Consider the following 25,293-nt stretch of genomic DNA (forward strand, 5'->3'; position numbering starts at 1 on the left):
GCCTCCGGGGCCCTGGCCCCACCGATGGAAGCCCATGCCAGCTTCCAGCCAGCCCCTGCCCAGCTGGAAGGGCCAGAACTTGCGCCGTTTGATGCTTGCTGAAGCCCTGCTGAAGTGCAGCATGGAGTCATGGAAAAAAACTGGAGCAGATGTCAGGAATTTGAGGTTTCTCAAGTCCACCGGTGATTTGCTTTATAGACCTTAAGGAAGTTAATGAAACTTTCTGAAACTTAGTTTCCCCATCGGTAAAATCGAAGTAATAACACCTGCCTTGTTTACCTCCAAGAGCTGTGTTGGGACTCAAAGGAGCCAATTTGTGTCCCTGGAAGCTCCTTCATACTTAAGGTGGCTCTTGTTCAGCCTTGTGGTCATGTCTTGGTTTTAGCCCCCAAGGCAGGGAGTCTTGCTGGCCGACCTCTCACAGCCTCACCCCCAAGGGCAGCACCTTGTTCTGGGAGGGGAGAATGTCTTCTGGTCTAGACGGGATGAGGCCTTTGTTTGCAGGAGATCCAGGCAGAGCAAATCTAGGACTTGGCCACTCTCGGAGGTTGCAGTCCCCCATCTGGGGACAGGATAGGGCAGGAAGGCTTGCATACTGCCTGGGTGAGGCATGACCCCTCCTGTCTCTAAATTTAGTTCTATGTACAGCAGCAAATTCCTGAATTACTGTACAAAGCGGCGGATCAGGCAACACAACTTTTCCCAAACCACGATGGGGACTATCGAGAAGGGCATCTACTGTGCTTAGCAAGTGTCATTAAGTCTGACTCGACGACAACAGAGAATCTAGCGTCAGTTGGACCTGACTCCGGCTATATATCCTAGAGGGCTTGTCAGTGGCTCAGGGAGGGCAGCGCCAAGGGGTGATGCCACACACACACACCCCCTCCCCGCACCGCCCAGGGCTGGAAAAACCAAGGGTTTCAGAAGAGGTCTCAAGGTTTAGCTCACAAATACTAGGGACGAGGTGTGGAGCTGTAACCATGGTAACAATACACATCCTGTTGTTCAGTGTGGACTCAGCCAAGGTCTGGGGGAGTACAGGGTGCTGAGTCCTTCTACTGGCCTCTGAAAGAAAAGCTCTTATCATCCTCCAGCTACAAGCAGTGAACGCAAAGTAATTCTCTGCAACAGAAACATGCTGTTTAGTGGGGAGACCTGGAGGAGCCTCTAGACAGTGCCCAGAATTAATCTGCACGTAAATCCCAAGAATGCTCATGCAGAGAAACTACTGCTCCCTCTCGTTTATAAGCCAAAAGCATCCTTCTGCCAGAACAGAGTTGTTCTTGGCACTTGGGAGTAAATGTGAGGAGAGAATCAAAACACAACGCCTGAGAAAGGCATCCATCAGAAATCTGCAGCCAGGGGCAGGGTGAGTAGTAACAAAGAAAGATGGATTCGTGGCAGAAACGAAGATTAACTGTACCAGGGAGATGGTTGGTGTCTTGGCTCCTAGAGCAGGGATGGGGCGCCCAGCACCTGGAGGTGAGGCTGGGTCAACGAGATGCAGAGACACGTGGGCTCTTCCTGCCCTTGGCCTCCACCCTGAGGGCTCAGAGGAGGGTCCCTGCCCAGCCACGTGGCGGCCCCAGGTCAGGCTTCTGGCAGCTGAGGCCGCAGACCTGCTGCCTGCTTGCACCAATCCTGGAAGGACACACCATCCCCACCTCCGTGAGGCTTCACTGTGTGATGTGAAAAGATCAACACAGGAACTAGGGAAACCTGGCAGAGAAAGTCCTCTCTTCCCTCCACCTTCAGTTACACCAGATCTGCCTCCAGGGACTTTGGCAAGTTTGACAAACGGCAGAAGAATTTGGAAAAATTTCTTCACTGGCCAAGGGCAGTTGATGGCTGGGCATAAACATGCTGCCATGGTTCTTTGTACAGTGGAGGTTTAGAGGCAGGAACAACTGTCAGATTATTTTCAACTCTTCCCCCCATCTAATCTCTGAGTGCTCGTGTGTACACTCCTCACGCTGATTTTGTTGTTAAATCCCTAAGTCACGGCCGGCTCTTTTTGCCACCCTATGGACTGTAGCCTGCCAGGCTCCTCTGTCCATGGGATTTCCCAGGCAAGAATACTGGAGTGGGCTGCCATTTCCTCTTCCAGGGGATCTTCCTGACCCAGGGATGGAACCTACGTCTCTACGTCTCCTGCACTGACAGACAGGTTCTTTACCACTCGCCACCTGGGAAGCCTCACGCTGATAGCATCTGGATAAAGATGGAATTCTGTGCACTGGCAAGAACAGATTCATCACCAACAGTGTACATTCCAACCAAAGGCATCGTTGTGTCCACATGAATCACCCGGCAGGGACGGCTACGCTTGCCCGACTCGGAAACCCTTGACTCATGGGGCACTCATTCAGACTAGTTGCCCACTAGTTACGCAAGCATCTTCTCCAAATGCCTCGAAGGAGTTTACGAGCTGCTGGCTCATTCTGAGTTCTGTCTCTTGGAGGAAGAACACAGGTGGGGAGAGAGGAAGGGTAGACACAATCACCTGCCTGGTATATGGAGAAATTAAGGTTCAAACAAGCCCTTGAGTGAAATGCATAGACATTTATGAGTCAGACTCTTCCCTTGGAGGAGCCAAAATGAGCTGTTCTGAATCCTAAGTGAACTATTTTCTTGCCCAACAATTTCATGCAGCTGTTCTAACACAGCCTCAAAACAAGCAAGCCAAAATGCAAGCTCACAGAATTTTATGTTTCTAAACAATTCCCCAGCCCTCACTCAACCTCTGACTCTTCTATTTCAGTTGGATTGACCCTTTCATTGACTTTAGAGACCTCTCAATGCTTCTCTACTCCTGATCTGCTTCCAGTTCTTATGGGTACCTTATTCCTGACATTCACTCCTTCCTGGACCATAACCTGATCCTGATATTGCTCCCACTTTGAACTTCAACCACACTTTTCCCTTACCTGTACTAGATCCATACACCGTAATGCCTAGAGGTAGGACTGGCAATAGAGCAAATCTCAGGGTTAGGGTAAAACTCACTGATGGAGTATAAAATGCCCATTTTACTCATCATTTATTTAAACTTACTTCTTATTGAAGTATAGTTGATTTACAATGTTGTATTAATTTCGGGTGTACAACACACTGATTCAATTATTTTTATAGATTTTGTGAGTGACTCTTTGTGACCCTGTGGATTGGAGTCCGCCAGGCTTCTCTGTCTAATTTTTCCTGTCAAAAAATTCCTGCTGGAATTTTTCAGGCAAGAATACTGGAATCAGTTGCCATTTCCTACTCCAGGGGGATCTTCCCAACCCAGGGATTGAACCCACGTCTTCTGCATCTCCTGCATTGGCAGGCAGATTCTTTACCCATGAGCCACCTGGGAAGACCTTTTATTGACTATACTCCATTTAAAGGTATTATAAAATATTGGCTATATTCCCTGTGCTGAAAAACTAACATTTATTGGCTGAATTTTTAGGTCAAATTGAAATATCCTCATGTTAAAATAGCTGCACAAAAAGTGACTTTATTGAAATAGCTGCATCCAAAGAGCTGAAAGCCTGGATGTCGTCTGCTTCTGGCACCTGACTCTGGCCCTCTTTCGTGCAGCTTTGCCTTCTGTTCCGCTGTATGCCGGGGTGTGGTTAGCAGAAGAGGCGCTCGCACCAGGGCTGCTTTGAATCCTCTTGTTCCAAGAGAGGACTATGTAGGTGTCACAAATGACACTCGTCCAAAACCCGAACAGGATGCTAATAGCAGGCCCACGTGTTTCCACCTCCCCATGAGGCAGCCTGGGCTGGCGTCAGTCCTCTCCCCAAACTCTTTCCTGCCCCCATACGCTCAGGAGCTCTACTTGGGTCAGAAATGCAATTCTCTGACAGTGCCAGACAGCCAGATGATGCTGGGGAAAAAGAAAGAAAAAGCAAAAGCAGATTTCTAAATTAAGCCCAAGCCTCGTTTATTAAAAAAAAAAAAAAAGCCACAGCCTAGCAACATGTTCACAGCTCAACCTCCCTCTGTGATGAAGCCTCTGTGGCCAGAGCTGGGGATGACACAGTCATTGGAGGCCCTCCCCATCTGGAAAGTGCTGACGGTGGCACATTGAGGGCCCAGTCCACCCAAGGGCGGGGTTCCAAAGGAGCAGAGAGGATACAGAGCTTACTGAGGTCCAAAACTTTAATGAAGTCCCTAGACACCTACGGACGCTTGGCAATGAACACACCTGAAGTAATAGCAGATGAAGTTCCTCGGGCTGCTCTACTGAAACAGAAGCTGCTCCTCGAGATGGGGGTCTTCTCTGTTCACCACTGAATGCACAGCACCCAACTTAGCACACGGCACACACACGGTACCCAATCACTAGGTAAGAGAGGACTGGACCGATGTGTGAAGAGATGGACAGATTGATGCTGCCGTCCCCTCATCCCTGCTTCCCAAACTCTCCACCCTAAATGAAGTCCAGAATCTCGAGAGAGCCCTAGTCTCCTAATTACTGCAGGCACCAGAGAGGCAATGTTCCCTAACCTGGATGTTTAAGTCTGAGCCAACAGCTGGGGTGAGCACTTGCAAGGCGATTAAAGGGTGCAGCTGATGTGGCCATCACATATGCAGAGAGGCAAGGGCTGTGAGAAGTGCCCTTGGTAACCATTGTCAGTGTTCCTGAACCTTCACTTATTTTTAAACAGTATCAGCATCAAACATGAGGTATTGCTAAACAGAGAAACTACAGCACAAATAGTATTGGGTTGGCCAAAAAGTTCGTTTGGGCTTTTTATTAGATTCAATGGAAAAATGGGAACGAAATTATTGGCCAACCCAATACATGAGCTTCTGGTCTGAGTCCTTTTGGAACACAAAAAGTAGAGCCCACAATGCCCTTTGAAGCTCCAAAGACCAAACTCATCAGAAATGGACCACAGTACAGAAGGCTGAATCTCATCACCAGCCCTCCCAAGTCATGAGATGATTAAGAAAAGCTGGGGTGATCCTGGCACCCAGATCCTCTGAATATTGAAAGTTAAGCCATCCTCTGAATCCCTTGAGGATCCCGGTGATGTTGCAGGGGACAACTTTGACTCCTGGGAGCAGTTGCTCTCTGTTCTCCCTGGTGACCAGAGAGTGGTTGAAGACAGCATTGTCAAGATCATAAATCTCCATCTCAGAGCTGGGGCCCGAGGTTTAAAAGATCGGGGAAATTAGCCCACAATTCAAAAATCTGTCTTCCAACTTCTTTGTCTGAACTGGCCAGAAACAGTAAACACACACCCATGCCAGCAAGATAAAAGTTCTTAATTAAATTCAGATGTATAAGAATATATTACAGGTCTACTCGTGGAATAAACATCTATAGTGGACAAGCCATCTAAACAGCATCAAAAGTGATACAATATCATCCTGCTTCATGTGGTAGCACACAGCAGAAAACTATGAGTCCTCTCAGGACTCTGAGATCATTTCTGTTCCAATGGCATCCCAGAGCACCAGCCGGGAATAATCAGGATGAGGGAGACGAGCAGTGATCAGATTGGAGATGTGACCACAGGGACACAGCCCCAGCAGAGGGCACACACACAGATTGCCCTCAGATCTAGTGTGTGTTGGAAAAGTGTGTTAGTTGCTCAGTCCTGTCTGATCCGACTGCCAGACTCCTCTGTCTATGGAATTCTCAAGACAAGAATACTGGAATGGATAGCCATTTCCTTCTCCAGGGGATCTTCCCCACCCAGGGATAGAACCTGGGTCTCCTGAATTGCAGGCAGATTCTTTAGCATCTGAGTCACCAGGGAAGCCCCAAATCTAGTGTATCTCTTTTTTCAAAAGTATGTATTTATTTATTTCATTTGGCCACTCTGGGTCTTAATTGTGGAACTCAGGATCTTCCATCTTAGTTGCAGCATGTGGTATCTAGTTCCCTGACCAGGGATTGAACCCTGGGCCTCCAGCATTGAAAGCTCAGAGTCTTAGCCACGGGACCACTAGGCAAGTCCTTAATGTACCTCTTTGGTGCCCCAACATTCATGGCATTCACAACCCCAGGCCTCTGCTCCAGTCTATGTTTCAGGGGTCCCTAATGCTCCATGCCTAGGGCTCCAGCTTCTGAGATGGCTGCTCAGTGATAAGACCCCACTGACACCCCTTCCCCCCCTCTCTGTAGAGTTTCCAGAGATTCATGGAAAGGCTATCCACTCCAGTACTCTGGCCTCAAGAATTCCATGGACTGTATAGTCCCTGGGGTTGCAAAGAGTCAGACACAACTGAACGACTTTCACTTTCAAGAGAACAGAGTCCAAGACTCAGCTCTGTGACCTAAACTACTTGAAAGCTCAGTTTTCTCATCTATAGAATGGAGAGAATAGGAACTCTGATGCCTGCCTCCCAAGATTGCATAAGGCTGCTCAAATGCCACACTATTGTGTTCAAATGCATGTCAATCTGCAAGCTGTTGTTCTACATAAAAATGTTTTCTAAACGGTGACTGTCCATAATGAGAAGTTTTCCTCTGATACGGGAAGTGAGACTTCCTTTGTCTCTATCATGGGTCTACCTGGTTCTCAGTGTCCTAGGACTTGATCCATCCTAGTCAGCATCACAGCTTTCTCTGACCTCTTTGAACTATGGGATCATGGCAGTGTGGTCTAAACCACAGGTCTAGACTCTACTCCATTGCAAATCTAAAATCCACAATTCCCCTAGGTTTCTGGTGAAATTAGCAAAGCCTAGGTGAATAAACTCCCTCTGATGATTTAATGTTTCAGTGCTTCCCCAAAGGGCACTTCCTGCAATGGGACGGGAGTGTGTAGGTTCCTGTTTCCATTTCTGCTTCCTTGGTACAGGCTTCCCCAGCATGTAAATGGGGCTGTAGTGTGAGCAATGACCTAATGAATTTGGGCAGGAAGTAATCCTCGATCCCTTTCAATCTGCATTCAATTGCTAACCTGAAATTAGTTTTACAAAAACATTAAAAAGATATTTCCAACAATTAAAAAATTCAGAATTTTCTCATTGATAAATTCAGAGAAGCTTGAAAAAATGGGAAGATCTGACAGTTGAGGACCACAATATACACCATGGTCACAATTATCTGATAACTGAGGGCCTACCTGGTAAAGTGGATAGGAATATTGGTTGTCAGGGTTCAGATCCCATCCCTGCTCCTTCAGTTCAGTTCAGTTCAGTGCAGTCACTCAGTCGTGTCCGACTCTTTGCGACCCCATGAATCGCAGCACGCCAGGCCTCCCTGTCCATCACCAACTCCTGGAGTTCACTCAAACTTACATCCATTGAGTCGGTGATGCCATCCAGCCATCTCATCCTCTGTCGTCCCCTTTTCCTCCTGCCCTCAATCCCTCCCAGCATCAGAGTCTTTTCCAATGAGTCAACTCTTCGCATGAGGTGGCCAAAGTACCAAATTCATGAACTTAACCTCTCAAAGCCTTGGTTTCTCATCTTTTAAGACAATGTTAAACTAATAGCAATTATTTTTATGTACCAAAAGCGCTTTAAAAAGTGGCAGCTCATGACAATCGTCCAATAAACGTCAATGATTCTCCCTCTCCACCCCCTGACACAAGTAGCTTTACCATTTTCCATACCTTCCCAGCCCCGTGAGCGTAACTGTTAACTGTTAGTCTAAGAAGTTCAACAAAATGAGTTTGGCACTTCTGGTCCTTGGGGTCAGAGGTGATAACTCAAGTCTGCATCCTTTCCTAGCTTGATTTCCTCAAGTCCCCGCTGAGCTGCCCCTTCTCCCTCTCTGAGATTTTCCCTCCTCCTGCTGGAGCTCACTTGAAACCCGATGGCAGAGCACGGGACACACAGCTGTGCTGAGGTCCTCTGACTTTTTAGACAGGGGAAATATAGTCCCCCTAATTGCTTCAAGGCATCTCAACTTCTTTCTAATGTTGAGTCTTTCCTGGCCATTTTGCTCTTCAGTTCCCCCCCACCCTCACTCCCTTCACATCCAAAGAGAAACTCTTTTTAGCAATTCAGTTAACAATCACATGGAAGACGTGAATCCATAGGAAAATGAGGAGGTGATTTCCTCCCAGACAGACAGTTGTTTTTAATAAACCAATGTCTGCTGCTAAGCAACCTTGATGCTGCCTCTTCCACAAGTACAGCTAAATAGAATACTCTATTATTACTGTGGATTAAGTTGGTGCTCTTGTGAGTCAGAGAAGATACCAGAGAAAGTTTTACTCAGGCTGCAAATAAGTGTAAAACGCTGCCTAAGAAGCAAAATAGGAGTGGCATGCCTGGGCTGTGTTGTGCAAAGCACAGAATTAGTTTACTCATGCTTGGGGCTTGACACTTGTTTGGGAGTTAGCTGTAAAGAGCTGAATTGTTCATTCAGGGCTGAGTGGACAGTCATGGTGTGGGAGACCGTCTCTCTGGTTCTCCCAAGACTACTAATTAAGGTTGTGGTTAGATCTTACAGCAGACTAAGGGAGGTCCCGTGGAACTCCCTGGACATGAGGAAAGTCTTTGAGGCAGATTAGATGTCGCAACTGTCAGATCCCACAACACAGTCATTATGCCAAGAATATGAGGTGAACTGCGAGCCAGCCAATCAGAGCAACAGGAAAGTGGGACCATTTCCGACTGCTGCCATCTCCTGACTCTGTTTAGAAGAGGTAGGGCCAAGGTGAAGCCAGCCACAAAGTTCCTTTTGCAAAATTTAGCATGCCGGGTGGCTATGCTTCCCATTGCCCAAAGCATGGAAAAATCCCTTGGTGTAATTTCCTAAGCCTCTAAATATATATTTCCTTTAATACCTAAATGTGGTTATTTCAACAAAGCCAATCAATTAACCTAAAGAGCAATATTTAGAGGGAAGAATGTGTGGAGTGGAGATGGGGGATTTTCCCCCAAGTGATAGTCGCTCAGTCGTGTCCGACTCTTTGGACCCCATGGACTGAAGCCCACCAGGCTCATCTGTCCATGGAATTCTCCAGGCAAGAATACTGGAGTGGGTTGCCATTTCCTTCTCCACCCCACCCCTCTTTCCCCCCAAAATTAATCTCTTTTTTATAACTTCTTCATCATCATCTTTTTGACACTGCAAAGAGTGGAACTAAATTTTTGTTTTGCCTCTATTTAAATGAAACTATAGTGAAAGAGAAAGAAAGTGGGCTTCCCTGGTGGTTCACAATTAAGAAATCTGCCATCAATGGAGGAGACCTGGGTTCAATCCCTGGGTCTGAAGATCCCCTGGAGAAGGGAATGGCAACCCACTCCAGTATTCTTGCCTGGAGAATCCCATGGACAGAGGAGCCTAGTGGGCTTGCTAAGAGTCCATGGGATCACAAACAGTTGGACACACAGCAGCTAACACTTTCTTCATTAAGCTGCTGAAGATAAAACTGCAGGGTGTGCAGATATCACTACAAGAAGTGTGAAGAACTCCCACGCCCATCTTTTTTTTTTTTTTTCCTTTGGTTGTGCTGGGTCTTCGTTGCTGCTCGGGCTTTCTCTGGCTGTTTCAAGCAGGGGATGCTCTCTAGTTGCAGGGCGTGGGCTTCTCATTGCAGTGGCTCCTCTTGTTGCAGAGCATGGACTCTAGGTGCCTGGGCTTCAATAGTTGTAGCACGTGGGCTCAGTAGTTGTGACTTTCTGGCTCTAAACCACGGGCTCAATAGGTGTGGTGCACGGGATCTTCCTAGATCGGGGATTGAACCTGTGTCTTCTGCATTGGTAGTTGGATTCTTTACCACTGAGCCACTAGGGAAGCCCCCAGTGCCTGTCTTTGACCCTTTGTTCTCCCTTTCTTGTTCCTAATCTCTAAATAAAAACATCACCAAGATCTGAGGCTCCTCACACCAAATCTCCCCACGTCTCTTCCTTACTGCTGTGTCTCCCAAGCTACTGTTTCCTCATGCCTGGACCATGAAATAGCCTCTCAAGCGGAGAAAAATTGAGAGGCTTAAAGAGATAACCGCCTCCGGAACCCAACCATACTCTCCCCTGTTGCTGTTATTTAGTTGCTAAGTCTTGTCCTACTCTTTGCTACTCCATGGACTGTAGCCCACCAGGCTCCCCTGTCCATGGGATTTCCCAGGTCAGAACACTGGAGTGGGTTGCCATTTCCTTCTCCAGGGGATCTTCCCCACCCAGGGATCAAACCCAGGCCTCCAACATTGCAGGCAGATTTGTTACCACTGAGCCACCTGGGAAGCCCAGGATTGTATTAGATTGACCAGGAAGTTCTTTTGGATATTCTGTAACATCGTATAGGAAAGCCCAAACGAACTTTCTGGGCAACCCAATATAATGACCAGAGCATAACAAATACTCTGCAAATATTGGCTGTTACTATTATTTTCCCTTGACGGCACCTGTCATTCTGAGTTGGAGACCGTGCATGCTTTGCCTAGGTCTTGGCCTTTATCCCATCTGCCACACTGCAGACCATGCAGTAAATGCCTGGTAAATATTTGTTGAAACAGTACAATTTTCAGTTACACAACTGGGTAAACATGGCCAGGACAGCATGGGGGAGAGGGAAGGGGGGAGGTGGCTAGAGCTCTCCTCCAATCTCCCAGAGACTGGCCCTTGAAGGCAGTGCCAGTCTCTGCCTGGAGGAAGGTCTCAGCTTCCATCTACATTGGCTATTGTGCTCAGGATTACGTAAGCAACAGGGAGGAATTCCTTTCTGGCTTCAGAACCTGTAACTGAGAGGGCAGACAGGGCTGGTCATGTGGACAGGACCACTGTTCACAATGGGATTCCACACTTTTTCTTAAGATACAGTATAGTCTATGGAATATACATGGGATTTGGGTCAAATGAACCTGCTATTCCTTTACCTATGGCCATCGGGTAATTTTAGGTAAGGGCAGAATCTTTGGGGCAAGACTTCTGGATTTGAATTCTAGCTCCTACACTTTCCCTCTGGGCCTTGGTTTTTCTCATCTGTAAGATGGAAATAATTTCTCCTTCACAGGGTTATTATGAGGACTGAGTGAGTTAATAATTGTAAAATTCTTAGAACAGAGCTTGGCATATAGTAAGTACAATGTAAAGTAAAAGTGTTAGTCACTCAGTTGTGTCTGACTTCTTTTGACCCTATGGACTGTCACCTTCCAGGCTGTTCTCTCCATGGGATTTCCCAGACAGGAATACTGGAGTGGGTTGCCATTTCCTTTTCCAGGGGATCTTCCCTACCCAGGGATAGAGGCTGTGTCTCCTGCATGGACAGGCAGATTCTTTATCACTGAGCCACCAGGGAAGCCCTAAGTACAATGTAAAGGTATACCTAATTATCCCGAGCCTCACCAGAAAAAAAAAAAAAGGATATATGCAGAACACTTGATTTAGTGCCTAACATATGGCATACTCCCTGTAATTATTATTAATATTTCTATTATCATCACTTCCTTTGTAAGTGGAAGATAATTGGGTTGGCCAAAAAGTTCATTTGGGCTTTTCATAAGATGTAATGGAAAGACCTGAACAAACATTTTGGCCAACTCAATACTTTCTTAGGGTGAACTTAATGGAATAATAGAAACTTTCTTCCAATGGATGCTTTGGGTCTCTACTGATGTTTGGGGGAGAAAAGGAGTTTTTTCTGTGTGATTCTGAGCCAGTCTCTTCCTTATGCTTTGTCTTCTTTCCTTAATGCTCTGAAAACCTTCCTCATAGACCTAAACATTCAAATGCATGTCTATTTCTCTCATAAGTGAACAAAGGAGGAGTGTATTAATTTTCCTGGACTGCTGTACAAAGTACCCCGCACGTGGTGGCTTAACACAATAGAAAGTTGTTCTCTTACAGCTCTGGAATCAGAAGTCTGAAACCAAGGTACTGGCAGGGCCATCTCCCTCTGAAAACTCTGGGGAGAATTCTGTGCCTCTTCCACCTTCTGGTGACTCCAGGCATTCCTTGGCTTGTGGCAGCATCACTCCAGTCTCTGTATTCATCTTCATGTGGCCTTCTCCCTCTCTGCATCTCTGTCACAAATCCTCCTCTACCCATGTCTATTAAGGACACCTGGCATAGGACTTAAGATTCACCCTAAATTCTGGAAGACCTCATCCTGAGATCCTTAACCTAATTATATCTGCAAAGACAATTTTCTCCAAATAGGTTCAAATTCACAGGAGTTAGGACATAGATATATCTTTGGGGGCAGCCTTGTCAACCCACTAGGAGAAATAAAAAAGCCCTAATGGGTTCTAACTCTTTCACAGATGGTGCTAGTGGTAAAGAACTCACCTGCCAATGCAGGAGACATCAGAGACCTGGGTTCGATCCCTGGGTTGGGAAGATCCCCTAGAGAAGGTCATGGCAACCCACTCCAGCATTCTTGCCTGGAGACTCCCCATGGACAGAGGAGCCTGGGGGGCTACAGCACATGGGCTTGCAAAGAGTCAGACATGAATGAAGTGACTGAGAATACACACATGCCCATGCAATTGGTTCTAAACAGAATTCATCCCTTAACCTTGCTAGAACCTACATGTATCTGCTTTTCCTTTCCCCTACACACTTATTCTAGTCTCATCCAGACCTCTTTCATGGGATGTTAACAGACAGAGGGGCAAGCAAGACATCCTGACCGACCAATCAGCTCCTTCCAGGCTCCAGTCTGGCCCCCATCTGCACCTGCTCCCTACCTCAGGATTCGCTGCAGGCAGCATGGTGTATACTGGAGCCCGTGAAAGTGTACTCCAGTTGGCCCACCCAGTGGCCTTGCAGACATCCAGGAGAGTTGGATGTCACCCTGGGACCTCGCAGTGCCAGCCTGCCCCACCTGGCTCTTCCCCAGGGTTGCCTTAGTCACACATCAGGTTTCATAGATGAGGCCAAAGCAGGAGACCCTGGTGAGCTGAAACAAGTAGGAGCAGTGGATCTGGGTCAGAGCAGGAATTATGTTTGCACTTGGACCAAGCAAATAGGCTCAGAGAAGGAATCTAGGTCAAAAGCTTGGCAGACCAGTAGGAAACATGAAGCCTGATACACAAATTAAAATGGAGACTAGCTCTTCATCTGCACAGTCCAGTACTTAGTTCTCCAAAGTCTAATTGAGGTAGGTCTGTTTCATGTGGCACATCATATATTGTAAGGGGCAAGCATTTGGTTTAATGTCAGGATCTACGGATAAAGGGTTAGGACATAGCACGTAATATGTGCTGTGCTTTGCTGCTCAGTCGTGTCCGACTTGTTGTGACCCCATGGACTGTAGCCCACCAGGCTCCTCTGTCCATAAGAATTCTCCAGGCAAGAATACTGGAGTAGGTTGCTATGACCTCCTCCAGGGGAATCTTCCCAACCCAGGGAGTGAACCCAGGTTTCCCGCATTGCAGGTAGATCACATATGATATATACACATAAAATATTTTAAAAAACCAAATTGTCATAAAATGTGGTAACTCTATGTGCAAGTGTTATAAGAGGTCCAATTCTGCCTTGCGTTAGGGGTCAGGTCATGATGGGGGCACAAAAGAGGAAATATTTGAGTGGGATCTTGAAGAATTCAGTAAGGAGAGTATGGAAAGACAGCCCAGAAAGTACACTGTCTAGCTGACCGAGTGGGAGCCTCTTCCTCTCCTCTTTCTCTGCGTTGATCTTATCCAAAGCCTAGACCTTGCATTAAAAGAACATTTTATTTTTAACACAAGAACTATTTCTTTTTAAAAACAATTAATTTTTATTTGGAGCTGCACTTGGTCTTTATTGCATATGGACTTTATTTGTAGCCAGCGGGTGCTACTCTTCATTGCGATGCAAGGGCTTCTCTTGTTGCAGAGCACAGGCTCTAGGTGCTCGGGCTTCAGTCATTGTGGTGCTCTGGCTTAGTTAGCCCTCTGCAGGTATGATCTTCCCAGACCAAGGATTGAACCCACGACCTCTGTGTTGGCAGGCAGATTATTAACCACTAGACCACGAGGGGAGCCCCTGCACAAGATCTTTTTTCTGATCAGAAATCTAAAGACAGATCTCAAGCATGTTCTACAAATGCATCATGGCCCAGGGAAACAACCAACCAGAAAAGCCTCTGGATGTGGGGAGCAGGGACCCCACATCCACAGCGACTTCTGTTCATGCAGTGGTGAACTCTAGGGTGTCAGCATGTTTCAATGATACATCACTATTGAGATTATCAGGTGGCCTGCTTCTATATCTTTCTTTTTTAAAAAGTTATTTAATTGCTTTGTTTTTGGCTGCATGGCGGCATCTCAGTTGCAGCACGCAGGATCTAAGTTGTGGGCTGGAGGCCCTTTGCTCCAGTGTGTGGGCTCCCCTCTGGTTGTGGTGAATGGGCTCCAGAGTGCATGGGCTGAGTAGCTGTGGTGCGTGGGGCTTAGCTGCTCCTGGCACAGGGGATCTTAGTTCCCCAACCGAAGATCAAACCTGCGTCCCCAGCATGGGAAGGCAGATTCTTAACCACTGGACCACCAGGGAAGCCCACTGGATATCTTTCTTATTAAAGTTTTTTCCAATGATTTTACCTATAAAAAGTGTTCTCTCTCAAACCCCAAGAAGGCATTTCTGATCTCAGCCTCTGACAGAACGGGAGGAGGCTGTCTCTCATTATTCCCTGTTCCATACTTTTTCAGTATTTAATGAATACCTCTTTGAACTTTCTTGGAGGTCTCTTGTAACCCAACATCTTTATAATTAACTGATATTTTTTAAATTAGAAAATGGGGCATCTTCATGGGGTATTCACTTTATCTAATTATTATCAGGTCACATTTAAGGAATCTAGCTGTGTAGGTAGGTTTAAATGTTTCCCAGTATTAAAACAAATGTGGATATATTATTCAGCATTTTAAATATATGTGTTAAATGTGTATATATCATGTATATCAGTATTGAATATAAAATTCAAATAAATTTTAGAACCTAAATATTGGAATATTGAATAATGAAATAGGCCAGAATAATGAGAGAGGGCAGACATGTGAATCCACTTACATGACATTCTAAAAAAGAGAAGATTATAAGCATAAAATTCATTTCAGTGCTTGCCAGGGGCTAGGAGCGGAGGAAGGAAATTGCAGTGGTACACAAGGAAATCTGGGGATGATGAAAATGTTCTATATCTTGATTGTGATGATGGTTCGGTTCAGTTCAGTTGCTCAGTCGTGTCCGACTCTTTGCGACCCCATGCACGCCAGGCCTCCCTGTCCATCACTAATTCCCGGAGTTTATCCAAACTCATGTCCATCGAGTCGGTGATGACATCCAGCCATCTCATCCTCTGTCGTCCCCTTCTCCTCCTGACCCCAATCCCTCTCAGCATCAGGGTCTTTTCCAATGAGTCAACTCTTCACATCAGGTGGCCAAAGTATTGGAGTTTCAGCTTCAACATCAGTCCTTCCAGTGAACACCCAGGACTGATCTCCTTTAGAATGGACTGGTTGGATCTCCTTGCAGTCCAAGGGACTCTCAAGAGTCTTCTCCAACACCACAGTTCAAAAGCATCAATTCTTCAGCTCTCAGCTTTCTTCACAGTCCAACTCTCACATCCGTACATGATCACTGGAAAAACCATAGCCTTGACTAGATGGACGTTTGTTGGCAAAGTAATATCTCTGCTTTTGAATATGCTATCTAGGTTGGTCATAACTTTCCTTCCAAGGAGTAAGCGTCTTTTAATTTCATGGCTGCAATCACCATCTGTAGTGATTTTGGAGCCCCAAAAAATAAAGTCTGACAGTTTCCACTGTTTCCCCATCTATTTCCCATGAAGTGATAGGACCAGATGACATGATCTTCGTTTTCTGAATGTTGAGCTTTAAGCCAACTTTTTCACTCTCCTCTTTCACTTTCATCAAGAGGCTTTTGAGTTCCTCATCACTTTCTGCCATAAGGGTGGTGTCATCTGCATATCTGAGGTTATTGATACTTCTCCCGGCAATCTTGATTCCAGCTTGTGCTTCTTCCAGTCCAGCATTTCTCATGATGTACTCTGCATAGAAGTTAAATAAGCAGGGTGACAATATACAGCCCTGGTGTACTCCTTTTCCTATTTGGAACCAGTCTGTTGTTCCATGTCCGGTTCTAACTGTTGCTTCCTGACCTGCATATAAGTTTCTCAAGAGGCAGGTCAGGTGGTCTGGTATGCCCATCTCTTTCAGAATTTTCCACAGTTTATTATGATCCACACAGTCAAAGGCTTTGGCATAGTCAATAAAGCAGAAATAGATGTTTTTCTGGAACTCTCTTGCTTTTTTGATGATCCAGCAGATGTTGGCAATTTGATCTCTTGTTCCTCTGTCTCTTCTAAAACCAGCTTGAACATCAGAAAGTTCACGGTTCACATATTGCTGAGGCCTGGCTTGGAGAATTTTGAGCATTACTTTACTAGCGTGTGAGATGAGTGCAATTGTGTGGTAGTTTGAGCATTCTTTGGCATTGCCTTTCTTTGGGATTGGAATGAAAACTGCCCTTTTCCAGTCCTGTGGCCACTGCTGAGTTTTCCAAATTTGCTGGCATATTGAGTGCAGCACTTTCACAGCATCATCTTTCAGGATTTGAAATAGCTCAACTGGAATTCCATCACCTCCACTAGCTTTGTTCATAGTGATGCTTTCTAAGGCCTACTTGACTTCACATTCCAGGATGTCTGGCTCTAGGTGAGTGATCACACCATCATGATTATCTGGGTCGTGAAGATCTTTTTGTACATGACTATATATACTTGTAAAAATGTAATTAGCTCTACAATTTAAAAGGATGAATTTTACTTTATGTAAATCACATCTTAATAAACCTGACTTTAAAAAAAATCAGGTTACTCCAGGCTCCTGGTGCAGGCTAATTCATTGCTGCATCTACTCCTAAATATATATATATATATATCCTTTATTTATCTGGCTGTGTCAGGTCTCAGTTGTGGCACACGGGATATCCCCGTGCCATGTGGGATCTATTTTTTTTTTAACACAGGCAGCTTTATTTTAGATTATATGAGCTTCTGTTATAAGTGTAAACCAACTGAGTCATCAGCATATATACAGCCCTCTTGCAAACCCTGAATTTTACTAGTCTGTTGTCGGTATACCCTGCAAGGCAGTGAAGCAGGAACAAGAAGCTTCCACAGGGCTGGTTGGCAAGAGCCTCCCACCCAAACCCTGGCCCCTGGGTGTGTGGTTTTAAAGGGACGATCCATGCGGGATCTTTGGTTGCGTTGCACAGACTCTCTGGTTGTGGGTCACAGCTTCAGTCGTTATGGCCCTCGGGCTTAGTTGCCTCCTGGCACGTGGGATCTTTCAAGACCAGGGGTTAAAACACTGTCCCCTTCACTGGCAGGTGGATCCTGAGCCACTGAACCACCAGAGAAGTCCCTGGATCTACCTCTTCTTACTTGTTTTTAGAAATACCCAGATAGAAGAGTTTGAATATTACCCATTTAATGTCCTTTTAAATGGAGGCGTTTTGAGTATGATTCTGAACGAGATTGACCCCAAGATCTTGAACAATTTAAACTTGAACAAGCATTTCAGGAGTAAGAGTTATAGGGCAACTTTAAATACCAACATACCTATACACAATATTTTAGAGATATGTAATCTTTTATCCCAGCTTTCCTAAACTTCCTTACTTGTGAAATGTTCATTTGTTGCTCTGCATGAATAAGGCAAACCTATCCATTTCTAGGGGGTTTCCCAGGTGGTGCTAGTGGTAAACAGCCTGCTTGCTAATGTAAAAGACTTAAGAGATGCATGTTCAATCCCCGGGTCAGGAAGATCCCAGGAGAGGGGCATGGTAACCCACTCTAGTACTCTTGCTTGGAGAATCCCAAGGACAGAGAGGCCTGGCCGGCTATGGTTCATAGGTCTCTTCTGGGTGGGCTACTCTTTTCTGACTCCATAAGAGTCAGATATGACTGAAGCTGCTTAGCATGCATGCAGCTGTTTCTAGTAGGACAAGCTTAGGTGGATAAAACAATAGAAATATCTTTTTTCACAGTTTTGAAAGCTGGAAGACCGAGCCCAAGGTGTTAGCAGAGTTGCCGTCTTTGGAGCCCTTCCTTCTTGGCTTGTAGATGACCGTCTTCTCCTCCTCACGTCTTCACGTAGTCTACCCTCTATGTGTGTCTGCGTCCTGACCTCTTCTTACAAGGACAACAGTCATATTGTGTTAGGGCCCACTCTAGTGACCTCATGTTAACTTGATTAACTCTTTAAAGGGCACTTCTCAGGTGGCTCAGTGGTAAAGAATCTGCCTGCCAATGCAGGAGGCACGGATTCAATCCCATCTGGATTGGGAAGATTCCCCTGGCGGAGGAAATGGCAACCCACTCCAGTATTCTTGCCTGGGAAATCTCATGGACAGAGGAGCCTGGAGGGCTACAGTCCATGTGGTCGCAAAAGAGTCAGACATGACTTGGTGACTAAGCAACAGCTCTTCAAAGACACTGTCTCCAGACATAGTCACCTTCTCAGGGGTCAGGACCCCAACATATGGATTTGGGGGAAACACAGCTGAGTAGAGAACAGCATGTTTCCACTCCTTCCCCCTCTACCATGCACTCTTACGTTCTCCAGCCATAGGACCTCTTCCAAGCTATAACCTCTTCCCTTTATTTTCACCTTGGTTACCTCCGTGCTCTGGTCAAACATTTGCAAAAGGTAGAAGGAAACCCCAACACTCTGATACCCTAAAGATGTCCTAACACTCAATGCAGGCCCAGATGGAAAAATATGCCATTTCATATGTTTTTGTTTGTTTGTTTGTTTGGGTGTATTCTTACAACTCCTTTCCTCAAAAGGCTACGTGGAGGGATTTCCCTGATGGTCCAGTGGTTAATAATCTGTCTTCCAATGCAGCGGATGTGGGTTTGATCCCTTGATGGGAACTAAGATCCCACATGCCACAGGACAGCTAATCCTAGGTGCTGCAACTACTGAGCCCACGTTGCAAAACAAAAGAGTTACGTGAAGTGGCTTTGAACTCTCAAACTACACCAGGAATGCATCAGACATGTCAAACAGAAAGTACTTCCCAGAGTACACATAGCCTTGCACTTGCTGCCACCACACACACAGATGGTGAGACATGCTTGACTAGCAAACCCACGGTCAGGCAACAACAGTGCAGTTTCGAACCCCAGCTTCTGCAGCGAGTAGGGAAAACTCATGGTCAGACAATGGTCAGATCCCAGAGTAATTAACTTCTGAGCAGTATAATCATCTCAAGCAGAAAGGACAGGAGACCTCTTGAACTTCTGGCAGAAGGAGCATCGGGGCTGGCTTGCCTTCTCTGACCACAAGATGATACTCCCAGGCAGCTCTCAGAGAATCAGAAGCAAGTCCAGTGGCCTTTGCATGGTCCCATAGAACAGCAAATGGAAACTTCCATAGTTCAGGGTCTCTTTATAAAAGCAGGGGAGGCAAACTCAGTACTTTATGTTCAACTTTTAAGCAAACAAAATACTGACCGCCTTTCACAATTAATACTATTAGTAGGACTAAGAAGGGATGAGCCCAGCAAGGTTCTGTGTGATACATGAATGAGGCTCAGTGAATGACCCAAGATCAGGAAGATAAAATGCAAAGGGGACCTAGACAAGAAAAAAGGCTGAGGAGACTTCCCCTGATGACGCGGTGGTTAAGAATCTGCCTGACTTCCGAGATCAGATGAGATCCGGCGCGTTCAGGGTGGTATGGCCGTAGACTAAGCAAAAGCCTTTGACAAAATTCAACATCCATTTATGATAAAAACTCTCCAGAAAGAAGGAATAGAAGGAACATACCTCAACATAATAAAAGCTATATATGACAAACCACAGCAAACATTATCCTCAATCGTGAAAAATTGAAAGCATTTCCCCTAAAGTCAGGAACAAGACAAGGGTGCCCACTTTCACCATTACTTTTCAACATAGTTTTGGAAGTTTTGCCACAGTAATCAGAGCAGAAAAAGAAATAAAAGGAATCCAAATTGGAAAAGAAGAAGTAAAACTCTCACTGTTTGCAGATGACATGATCCTCTACAAAGAATCCGCCTGACAATGCAGAGGACATGGGACCGATCCCTGGTCCAGGAAGATCCCCTTGCTAAGGGGCAACTAAACCCATGTGCCACAGCTACAGAGCCTGTGCTGTAGAGCCCATGCTCTGCAACAAGAGAAATCACTACAATGAGAAGCCTGCGTGCCGCAATTAGAGAGCAGTCTCCGCTCACCGCAACTAGAGTAAACCCCATGCTCAGTGATGAAGACTCAGGACAGCCAAAAATAAATAAGAAAGAAAAGGAAGAAAGGAAAAAGCAGAAACATTCCAGGTTGTAGCATCAAATGTCATAGGATGGGAACTGAATGGTAATCGTGTGGTATCAGCTGCTCTTTAATGAGTGGCTTTTATCGTGCAAAGCTGCAATGTGTACTCTGCATGACTCAAGGCGTAGAACAGCACTGCCTTTGCCTCTTATGACCCCTTGTTTGCAGATGAAGAGAGCTAAGCTCTACATGCAGTAAATTAGAAAGTGAAAGTAAAAGTCGCTCAGTTGTATCCGACTCTTTGCGACCCTCTGAACTATATAGTCCATGGAATTCTCCAGGCCAGAATACTGGAGTGGGTAGCCTTTCCCTTCTCCAGGGGATCTTCCCAACCCAGGGAGTGAACCCAGGTTCTCCGGCAGATTCTTTACCAGCTGAGCATTAAGGGCAGCCCAAGAGTGGGTAGCCTATCCCTTCGCCAGCAGATCTTCCTGACCCAGGAATTGAACTGGGGTCTCTTGCATTGAAGGCAGATTGTTTTACCAACTGAGCTATCAGGGAATTTAGAACCCAATGCCAAGTTCTCCCTGATGCTAAACCCATTCTCTCCTGCTATCCACCATAATAGCCCCTTAGTGTAGTACTAGTCGCTCAGTAGTGTCCAGCTGCTTGTGATCCCATGGACTGTAGCCCTCCAGGCTCCTCTGTCCGTGGGATTCTCCAGGCAAGAATATTGGAGTGGGTTGCCATTTCCTTCTCCAGATAATAGCCCCTTACTCATTGGTAGTTCATGGTATTGAGTAGACAGAACAGATTTTTAGTACACAGAACGTAGTGTTTTTTCCCTAAATGTAGTTTCAGTTCTTCTCAAGAGGTTGTTTCAATTCTCCTTATAAAGTTTAAAGAAACCATATTCCAGTAGGTTCTGCTAAGAAGGTGATGCTTCAAATAGGGGAACACAGATAGATTTTTGCCTTCAAGGCCCTGATGTCCACAGAAGGCCAACTTATGAAAGAGTGTAGCTGCATTGTTGAAAGCGGTGGCGTTTGCCCCTTTCTGCTCATTCACAGCAATTGGGAAGGTGTGATCCCTCCATGGAGGAAGTCACTGTCCAGCGGGAGACAGGACAGGCTGGACAAGAAGTGCATGGTATATTTGATTACAATGTCTGCAGAGTGATGAACAGGGAGCTATAATTCTTGGTACAAATTGGCAAAGTCGGTTGGAGTAACCGAGAAGCATCTGGAAGGGAAAATATCTGATGAAGGAAAAGTATAGACGAAGGAGCACTGAGCGATGGCAGTAGTTGTGTTTTTTGTTTGTTTTGTTTTTCTTTTTTAATGTGTTGGCCGTGCCATAGGACATGTGAGATCTTAATTTCCTGACCAGGAATCGAACCAGCACCACCTGCAGTGGAAACACGGAGTCTTAACTGCTGACCACCAAGGAAGTCCCCCGTAGTGGTGGCTTTAAGTGCTGTTTGGCCCAAACACGTAAGGGAGCACCTAAGCAAGGATGGGAAGAGCTGGGAAGGCTTCACTTCCTGGGCTGGAGTCTGAAACTTTCGGCCACACCTGCCCTAACTCTGATGACTCAAACCTGGTGTTTTCTTGGGTGGGGAAGGGGTAGGACAAATGACTAGGTCAGCAGGCAAAAGGGGATGACTGGCAACCATTATGCTGCAACCTTGGAGAAGGGGATCCTGCCTCCCTGGCCCGACTTCCCATCTGACTCACGCCACGGCTGTCGTGGTGCCTCTGACTCACCCAGGCTAGAAGCCCGAGAACCAATGCTGACACCTCCGACTCCCTCAGGCATCATATCTGGCCCCAACTCAGAGGAATCTTACCCTGAGACTATTTTTAGAACCCATTCCCTAGCTCCACCCCTTGCTTTGGGCCAGGCCCTCATCCTCCTAAACTGGTCTTCCTGTCTCCAGTCTACTTACTGGAGTCCATTCACTGAACTCCCACCTGTGAGAGCTTTCTGAGAAAGAAACCAATGCTGTACTCCCCTGTTTCCTATTGCCATGGCTGTGGTTCTCAACCGGAGGTTCCTCTGAGCTCCACAGACCCAGGAGCAAACTCACACATGCATGACACATGGCAGAGGCCGTTAATGATGAGCAAATGGCTCACTCCCACGCCTTCTACCCTCCCCTGTGGTTAGATTGGGGCATGTGACTTGTTGTTTAGTCGCTAAGTGGTGTCTGACTCTTTAGGGTTCCATGGACTGTAGCCAGCCAGGCTCCTCTGTCTATGGGATTTCCCAGGCAAGAATACTAGAGTGTTTGCCATTTCCTTTGATGGGGGATCTTCTCAACCCAGGAATCAAACTTGTGTCTCCTGCACCGTCAGGTGGATTCTTTACCACCGAGCCACTAAGAAACCCAGAATACTAATGCTGTGTCTTGGCGTGTGACTAGTGTTATCCAGTAAGTGGTGACTACAAGTAACAAGGTCACCTACAGGCTCAAGCTACAGGCTGAGACAGGATGCCTCCTCTGGGCTCTCTCTTCCCCTGATGCAGGGACCTTGGGAGACAATGTTCTCAGTGGCTTTACTGTTACATGAAGGGAGGCTATTGTATAGTGTAGACACAGCTTTTACATGCACTGGCCCTCACTTGAGCAGAATAACCCCTGTGTCTTAAAACAATGAGATTTGGTGGTCTTATCTACGGCAGCAACGAATGTTCTATATATGACCAACACGACCCATCATATAGCTCTTTGCATAAGAAAGTGCCTGTTCTCCTGAATGGTATATTATCAACTCAGTTTTTGTTTTCTGTTTTTCTTTTTAGATTCTTTTTTGATGTGGACCATTTTTAAAGTCCTTGTTGGATTTGTTATAGTATTGCTTCTATTTTATGTTTTGGTTTTTGGCCTGGAGGCATGTGGGATCTTAGCTGCCCAACCAGTGATCAAACCTACACCCTTGCCTTGGTAGGTGAAGTTTTAACCACTGGATGGCCAGGGAAGTCCCTTTATCTCATGTTATCTGCTAAATGTCACGGAGGTTAGATGACTTTTTTTGAAATAGGAAACAAATTATTTACTTTCTATCAGAGTTCCAAAGAATAGCAAGGAGAGATTTAAAAAAAGAAGAAAAAAAGCCTTCCTCAGTGATCAGTGAAAAGAAATAGAGGAAAACAATGGAATGGGAAAGACTAGAGATCTCTTCAAGAAAATTAGAGACACCAAGGGAACATTTCATGCAAAGATGGGCTCAATAAAGGACAGAAATGGTATGGACCTAACAGAAGCAGAAGATATTAAGAAGAGGTGACAAGAATACACAGAAGAACTATACAAAAAAGATCTTCATGACCCAGAAAATCATGATGGTGTGATCACTCATCTAGAGCTCATTCCACATCCTGGAATGTGAAGTCAAGTGGGCCTTAGGAAGCATCACTATGAACAAAGCTAGTGGGGGTGATGGAATTCCAGTTGAGCTATTTCAAATCCTGAAAGACAATGCTGTGAAAGTGCTGCACTCAATATGCCAGCAAATTTGGAAAACTCAGCAGTGGCCACAGGACTATTTTCATTCCAATCCCAAAGAAAGGCAATGCCAAAGAATGCTCAAACTACCACACAGTTGCACTCATCTCAGTTCAGTTCAGTTGAGTTCAGTCACTCAGTCGTGTCCAACTCTTTCATGGCTCTCATCTCACACGCTAGCAAAGTAATGCTCAAAATTCTCCAAGCCAGGCTTCAGCAGTACGTAAACCATGAACTTCCAGATGTTCAAGCTTGTTTTAGAAAAGGCAGAGACACCAGAAATCAAATCGCCAACATCCATTGGATCATCGAAAAAGCAAGAGAGTTCCAGAAAAACATTACTTCTGCTTTATTGACTACGCTTTATTGACTGTGTTGATAACAACAAACTGTGGAAAATTCTTCAAGAGATGGGAATACAAGACCACCTAACCTGCCTCCTGAGAAATCTGTATGCAGGTCAAGAAGCAACAGTTAGAACTGAACACAGAACAACAGACTGGTTCCAAATTGGGAAAGGAGTACATCAAGGCTGTATATTGTCACCCTGCTTATTTAACTTCTATGCAGAGTACATCATGCAAAATGCCAGGCTGGATGAAGCACAAGCTGGAATCAAGATTGCTGGGAGAAATATCTATAACCTCAGATATGCAGATGAAACCAACCTTATGGCAGAAAGCGAAGACGAACTAAAGAGCCTCTTGATGAAAGTGAAGGAGAAGAGTGAAAAAGTTGGCTTAAAGCTCAACATTCAGAAAACTAAGATCATGGCATACGGGTTTCCACCACTTCATGGCAAACAGATGGGGAAACAATGGAAACAGAATCTATTTTCTTGGGCTCCAAAATCACTGCACATGGTGACTGCAGCCATGAAATTAAAAAATGCTTGCTCTTTGGAAGAAAAGTTATGATCAACCTAGATAGCATATTAAGAAGCAGAGACATTACTTTGCCGACAAAGGTCCATCTAGTCAAAGCTATGGTTTTTCCAGTAGTCATGTATGGATGTGACAAGTCAGACCATACAGAAAGCTAAGCGCTGAAGAATTGATGCTTTTGAACTGTGGTGTTGGAGAAGACTCTTGAGAGTCTTCTGGACTGCAAGGAGATCCAACTAGTCCATCCTAAAGGAAATCAGTCCTGAATATTCATTGGAAGGACTGATGTTGAAGCTGAAACTTCAATACTTTGACCACCTGATGCAAAGAACTGACTCATTGGAAAAGACCCTGATGCTGAGAAAGATTGAAGGTGGGAGAAGAAGGGGATGACAGAGGATGAGATGGTTGGATGGCATCACTGACTTGACGGATATGAGTTTGAGTAAGCTCCAGGAGTTGGTGATGCACAGGGAAGCCTGGCATGCTGAAGTCCATAAAGTCACAAAGAGTCGAGTTGGACATGACCGAATGACTGAACTGAACTGAACTGTAGGATTGGGGAAGTTCTGAAAAGAAATCTCTGAAGTTATGATCCACTGGAAAGGAAGTATAAAAATGTTCTTAAGAGTGAATATCGGGGACTGCTGGCCTACAGAATAAACTCCAGACATGAAACTCATGTTAAAGCAGAGAAGACATGAAAACTTTTGTGATTTTGTTAGCAGTGGCTTCTTGTTGCCCTGTGTTTC

The 25,293-nt window shown here is 45.6% G+C and overlaps 1 protein-coding gene across 1 annotated transcript in view; it reads right to left on the bottom strand.

Moving 5' to 3' along the window:
* Nucleotides 1-3,438: 3,438 nt before the first annotated feature.
* Nucleotides 3,439-25,293, bottom strand: part of LOC101905699 (small integral membrane protein 2) — an 85,886-nt gene continuing 64,031 nt past the window's right edge. The window contains 3 exon segments of the mRNA XM_015473783.3: nt 3,439-3,622; nt 3,625-3,769; nt 3,772-3,802. Of these exon segments, the coding sequence (XP_015329269.2) occupies nt 3,477-3,622; nt 3,625-3,769; nt 3,772-3,802 (322 nt within the window). The 3' untranslated portion in view covers nt 3,439-3,476.

The sequence above is a fragment of the Bos taurus genome, chromosome 12, assembly GCF_002263795.3.
Source record: "Bos taurus isolate L1 Dominette 01449 registration number 42190680 breed Hereford chromosome 12, ARS-UCD2.0, whole genome shotgun sequence".
Lineage (NCBI taxonomy): Eukaryota > Metazoa > Chordata > Mammalia > Artiodactyla > Bovidae > Bos > Bos taurus.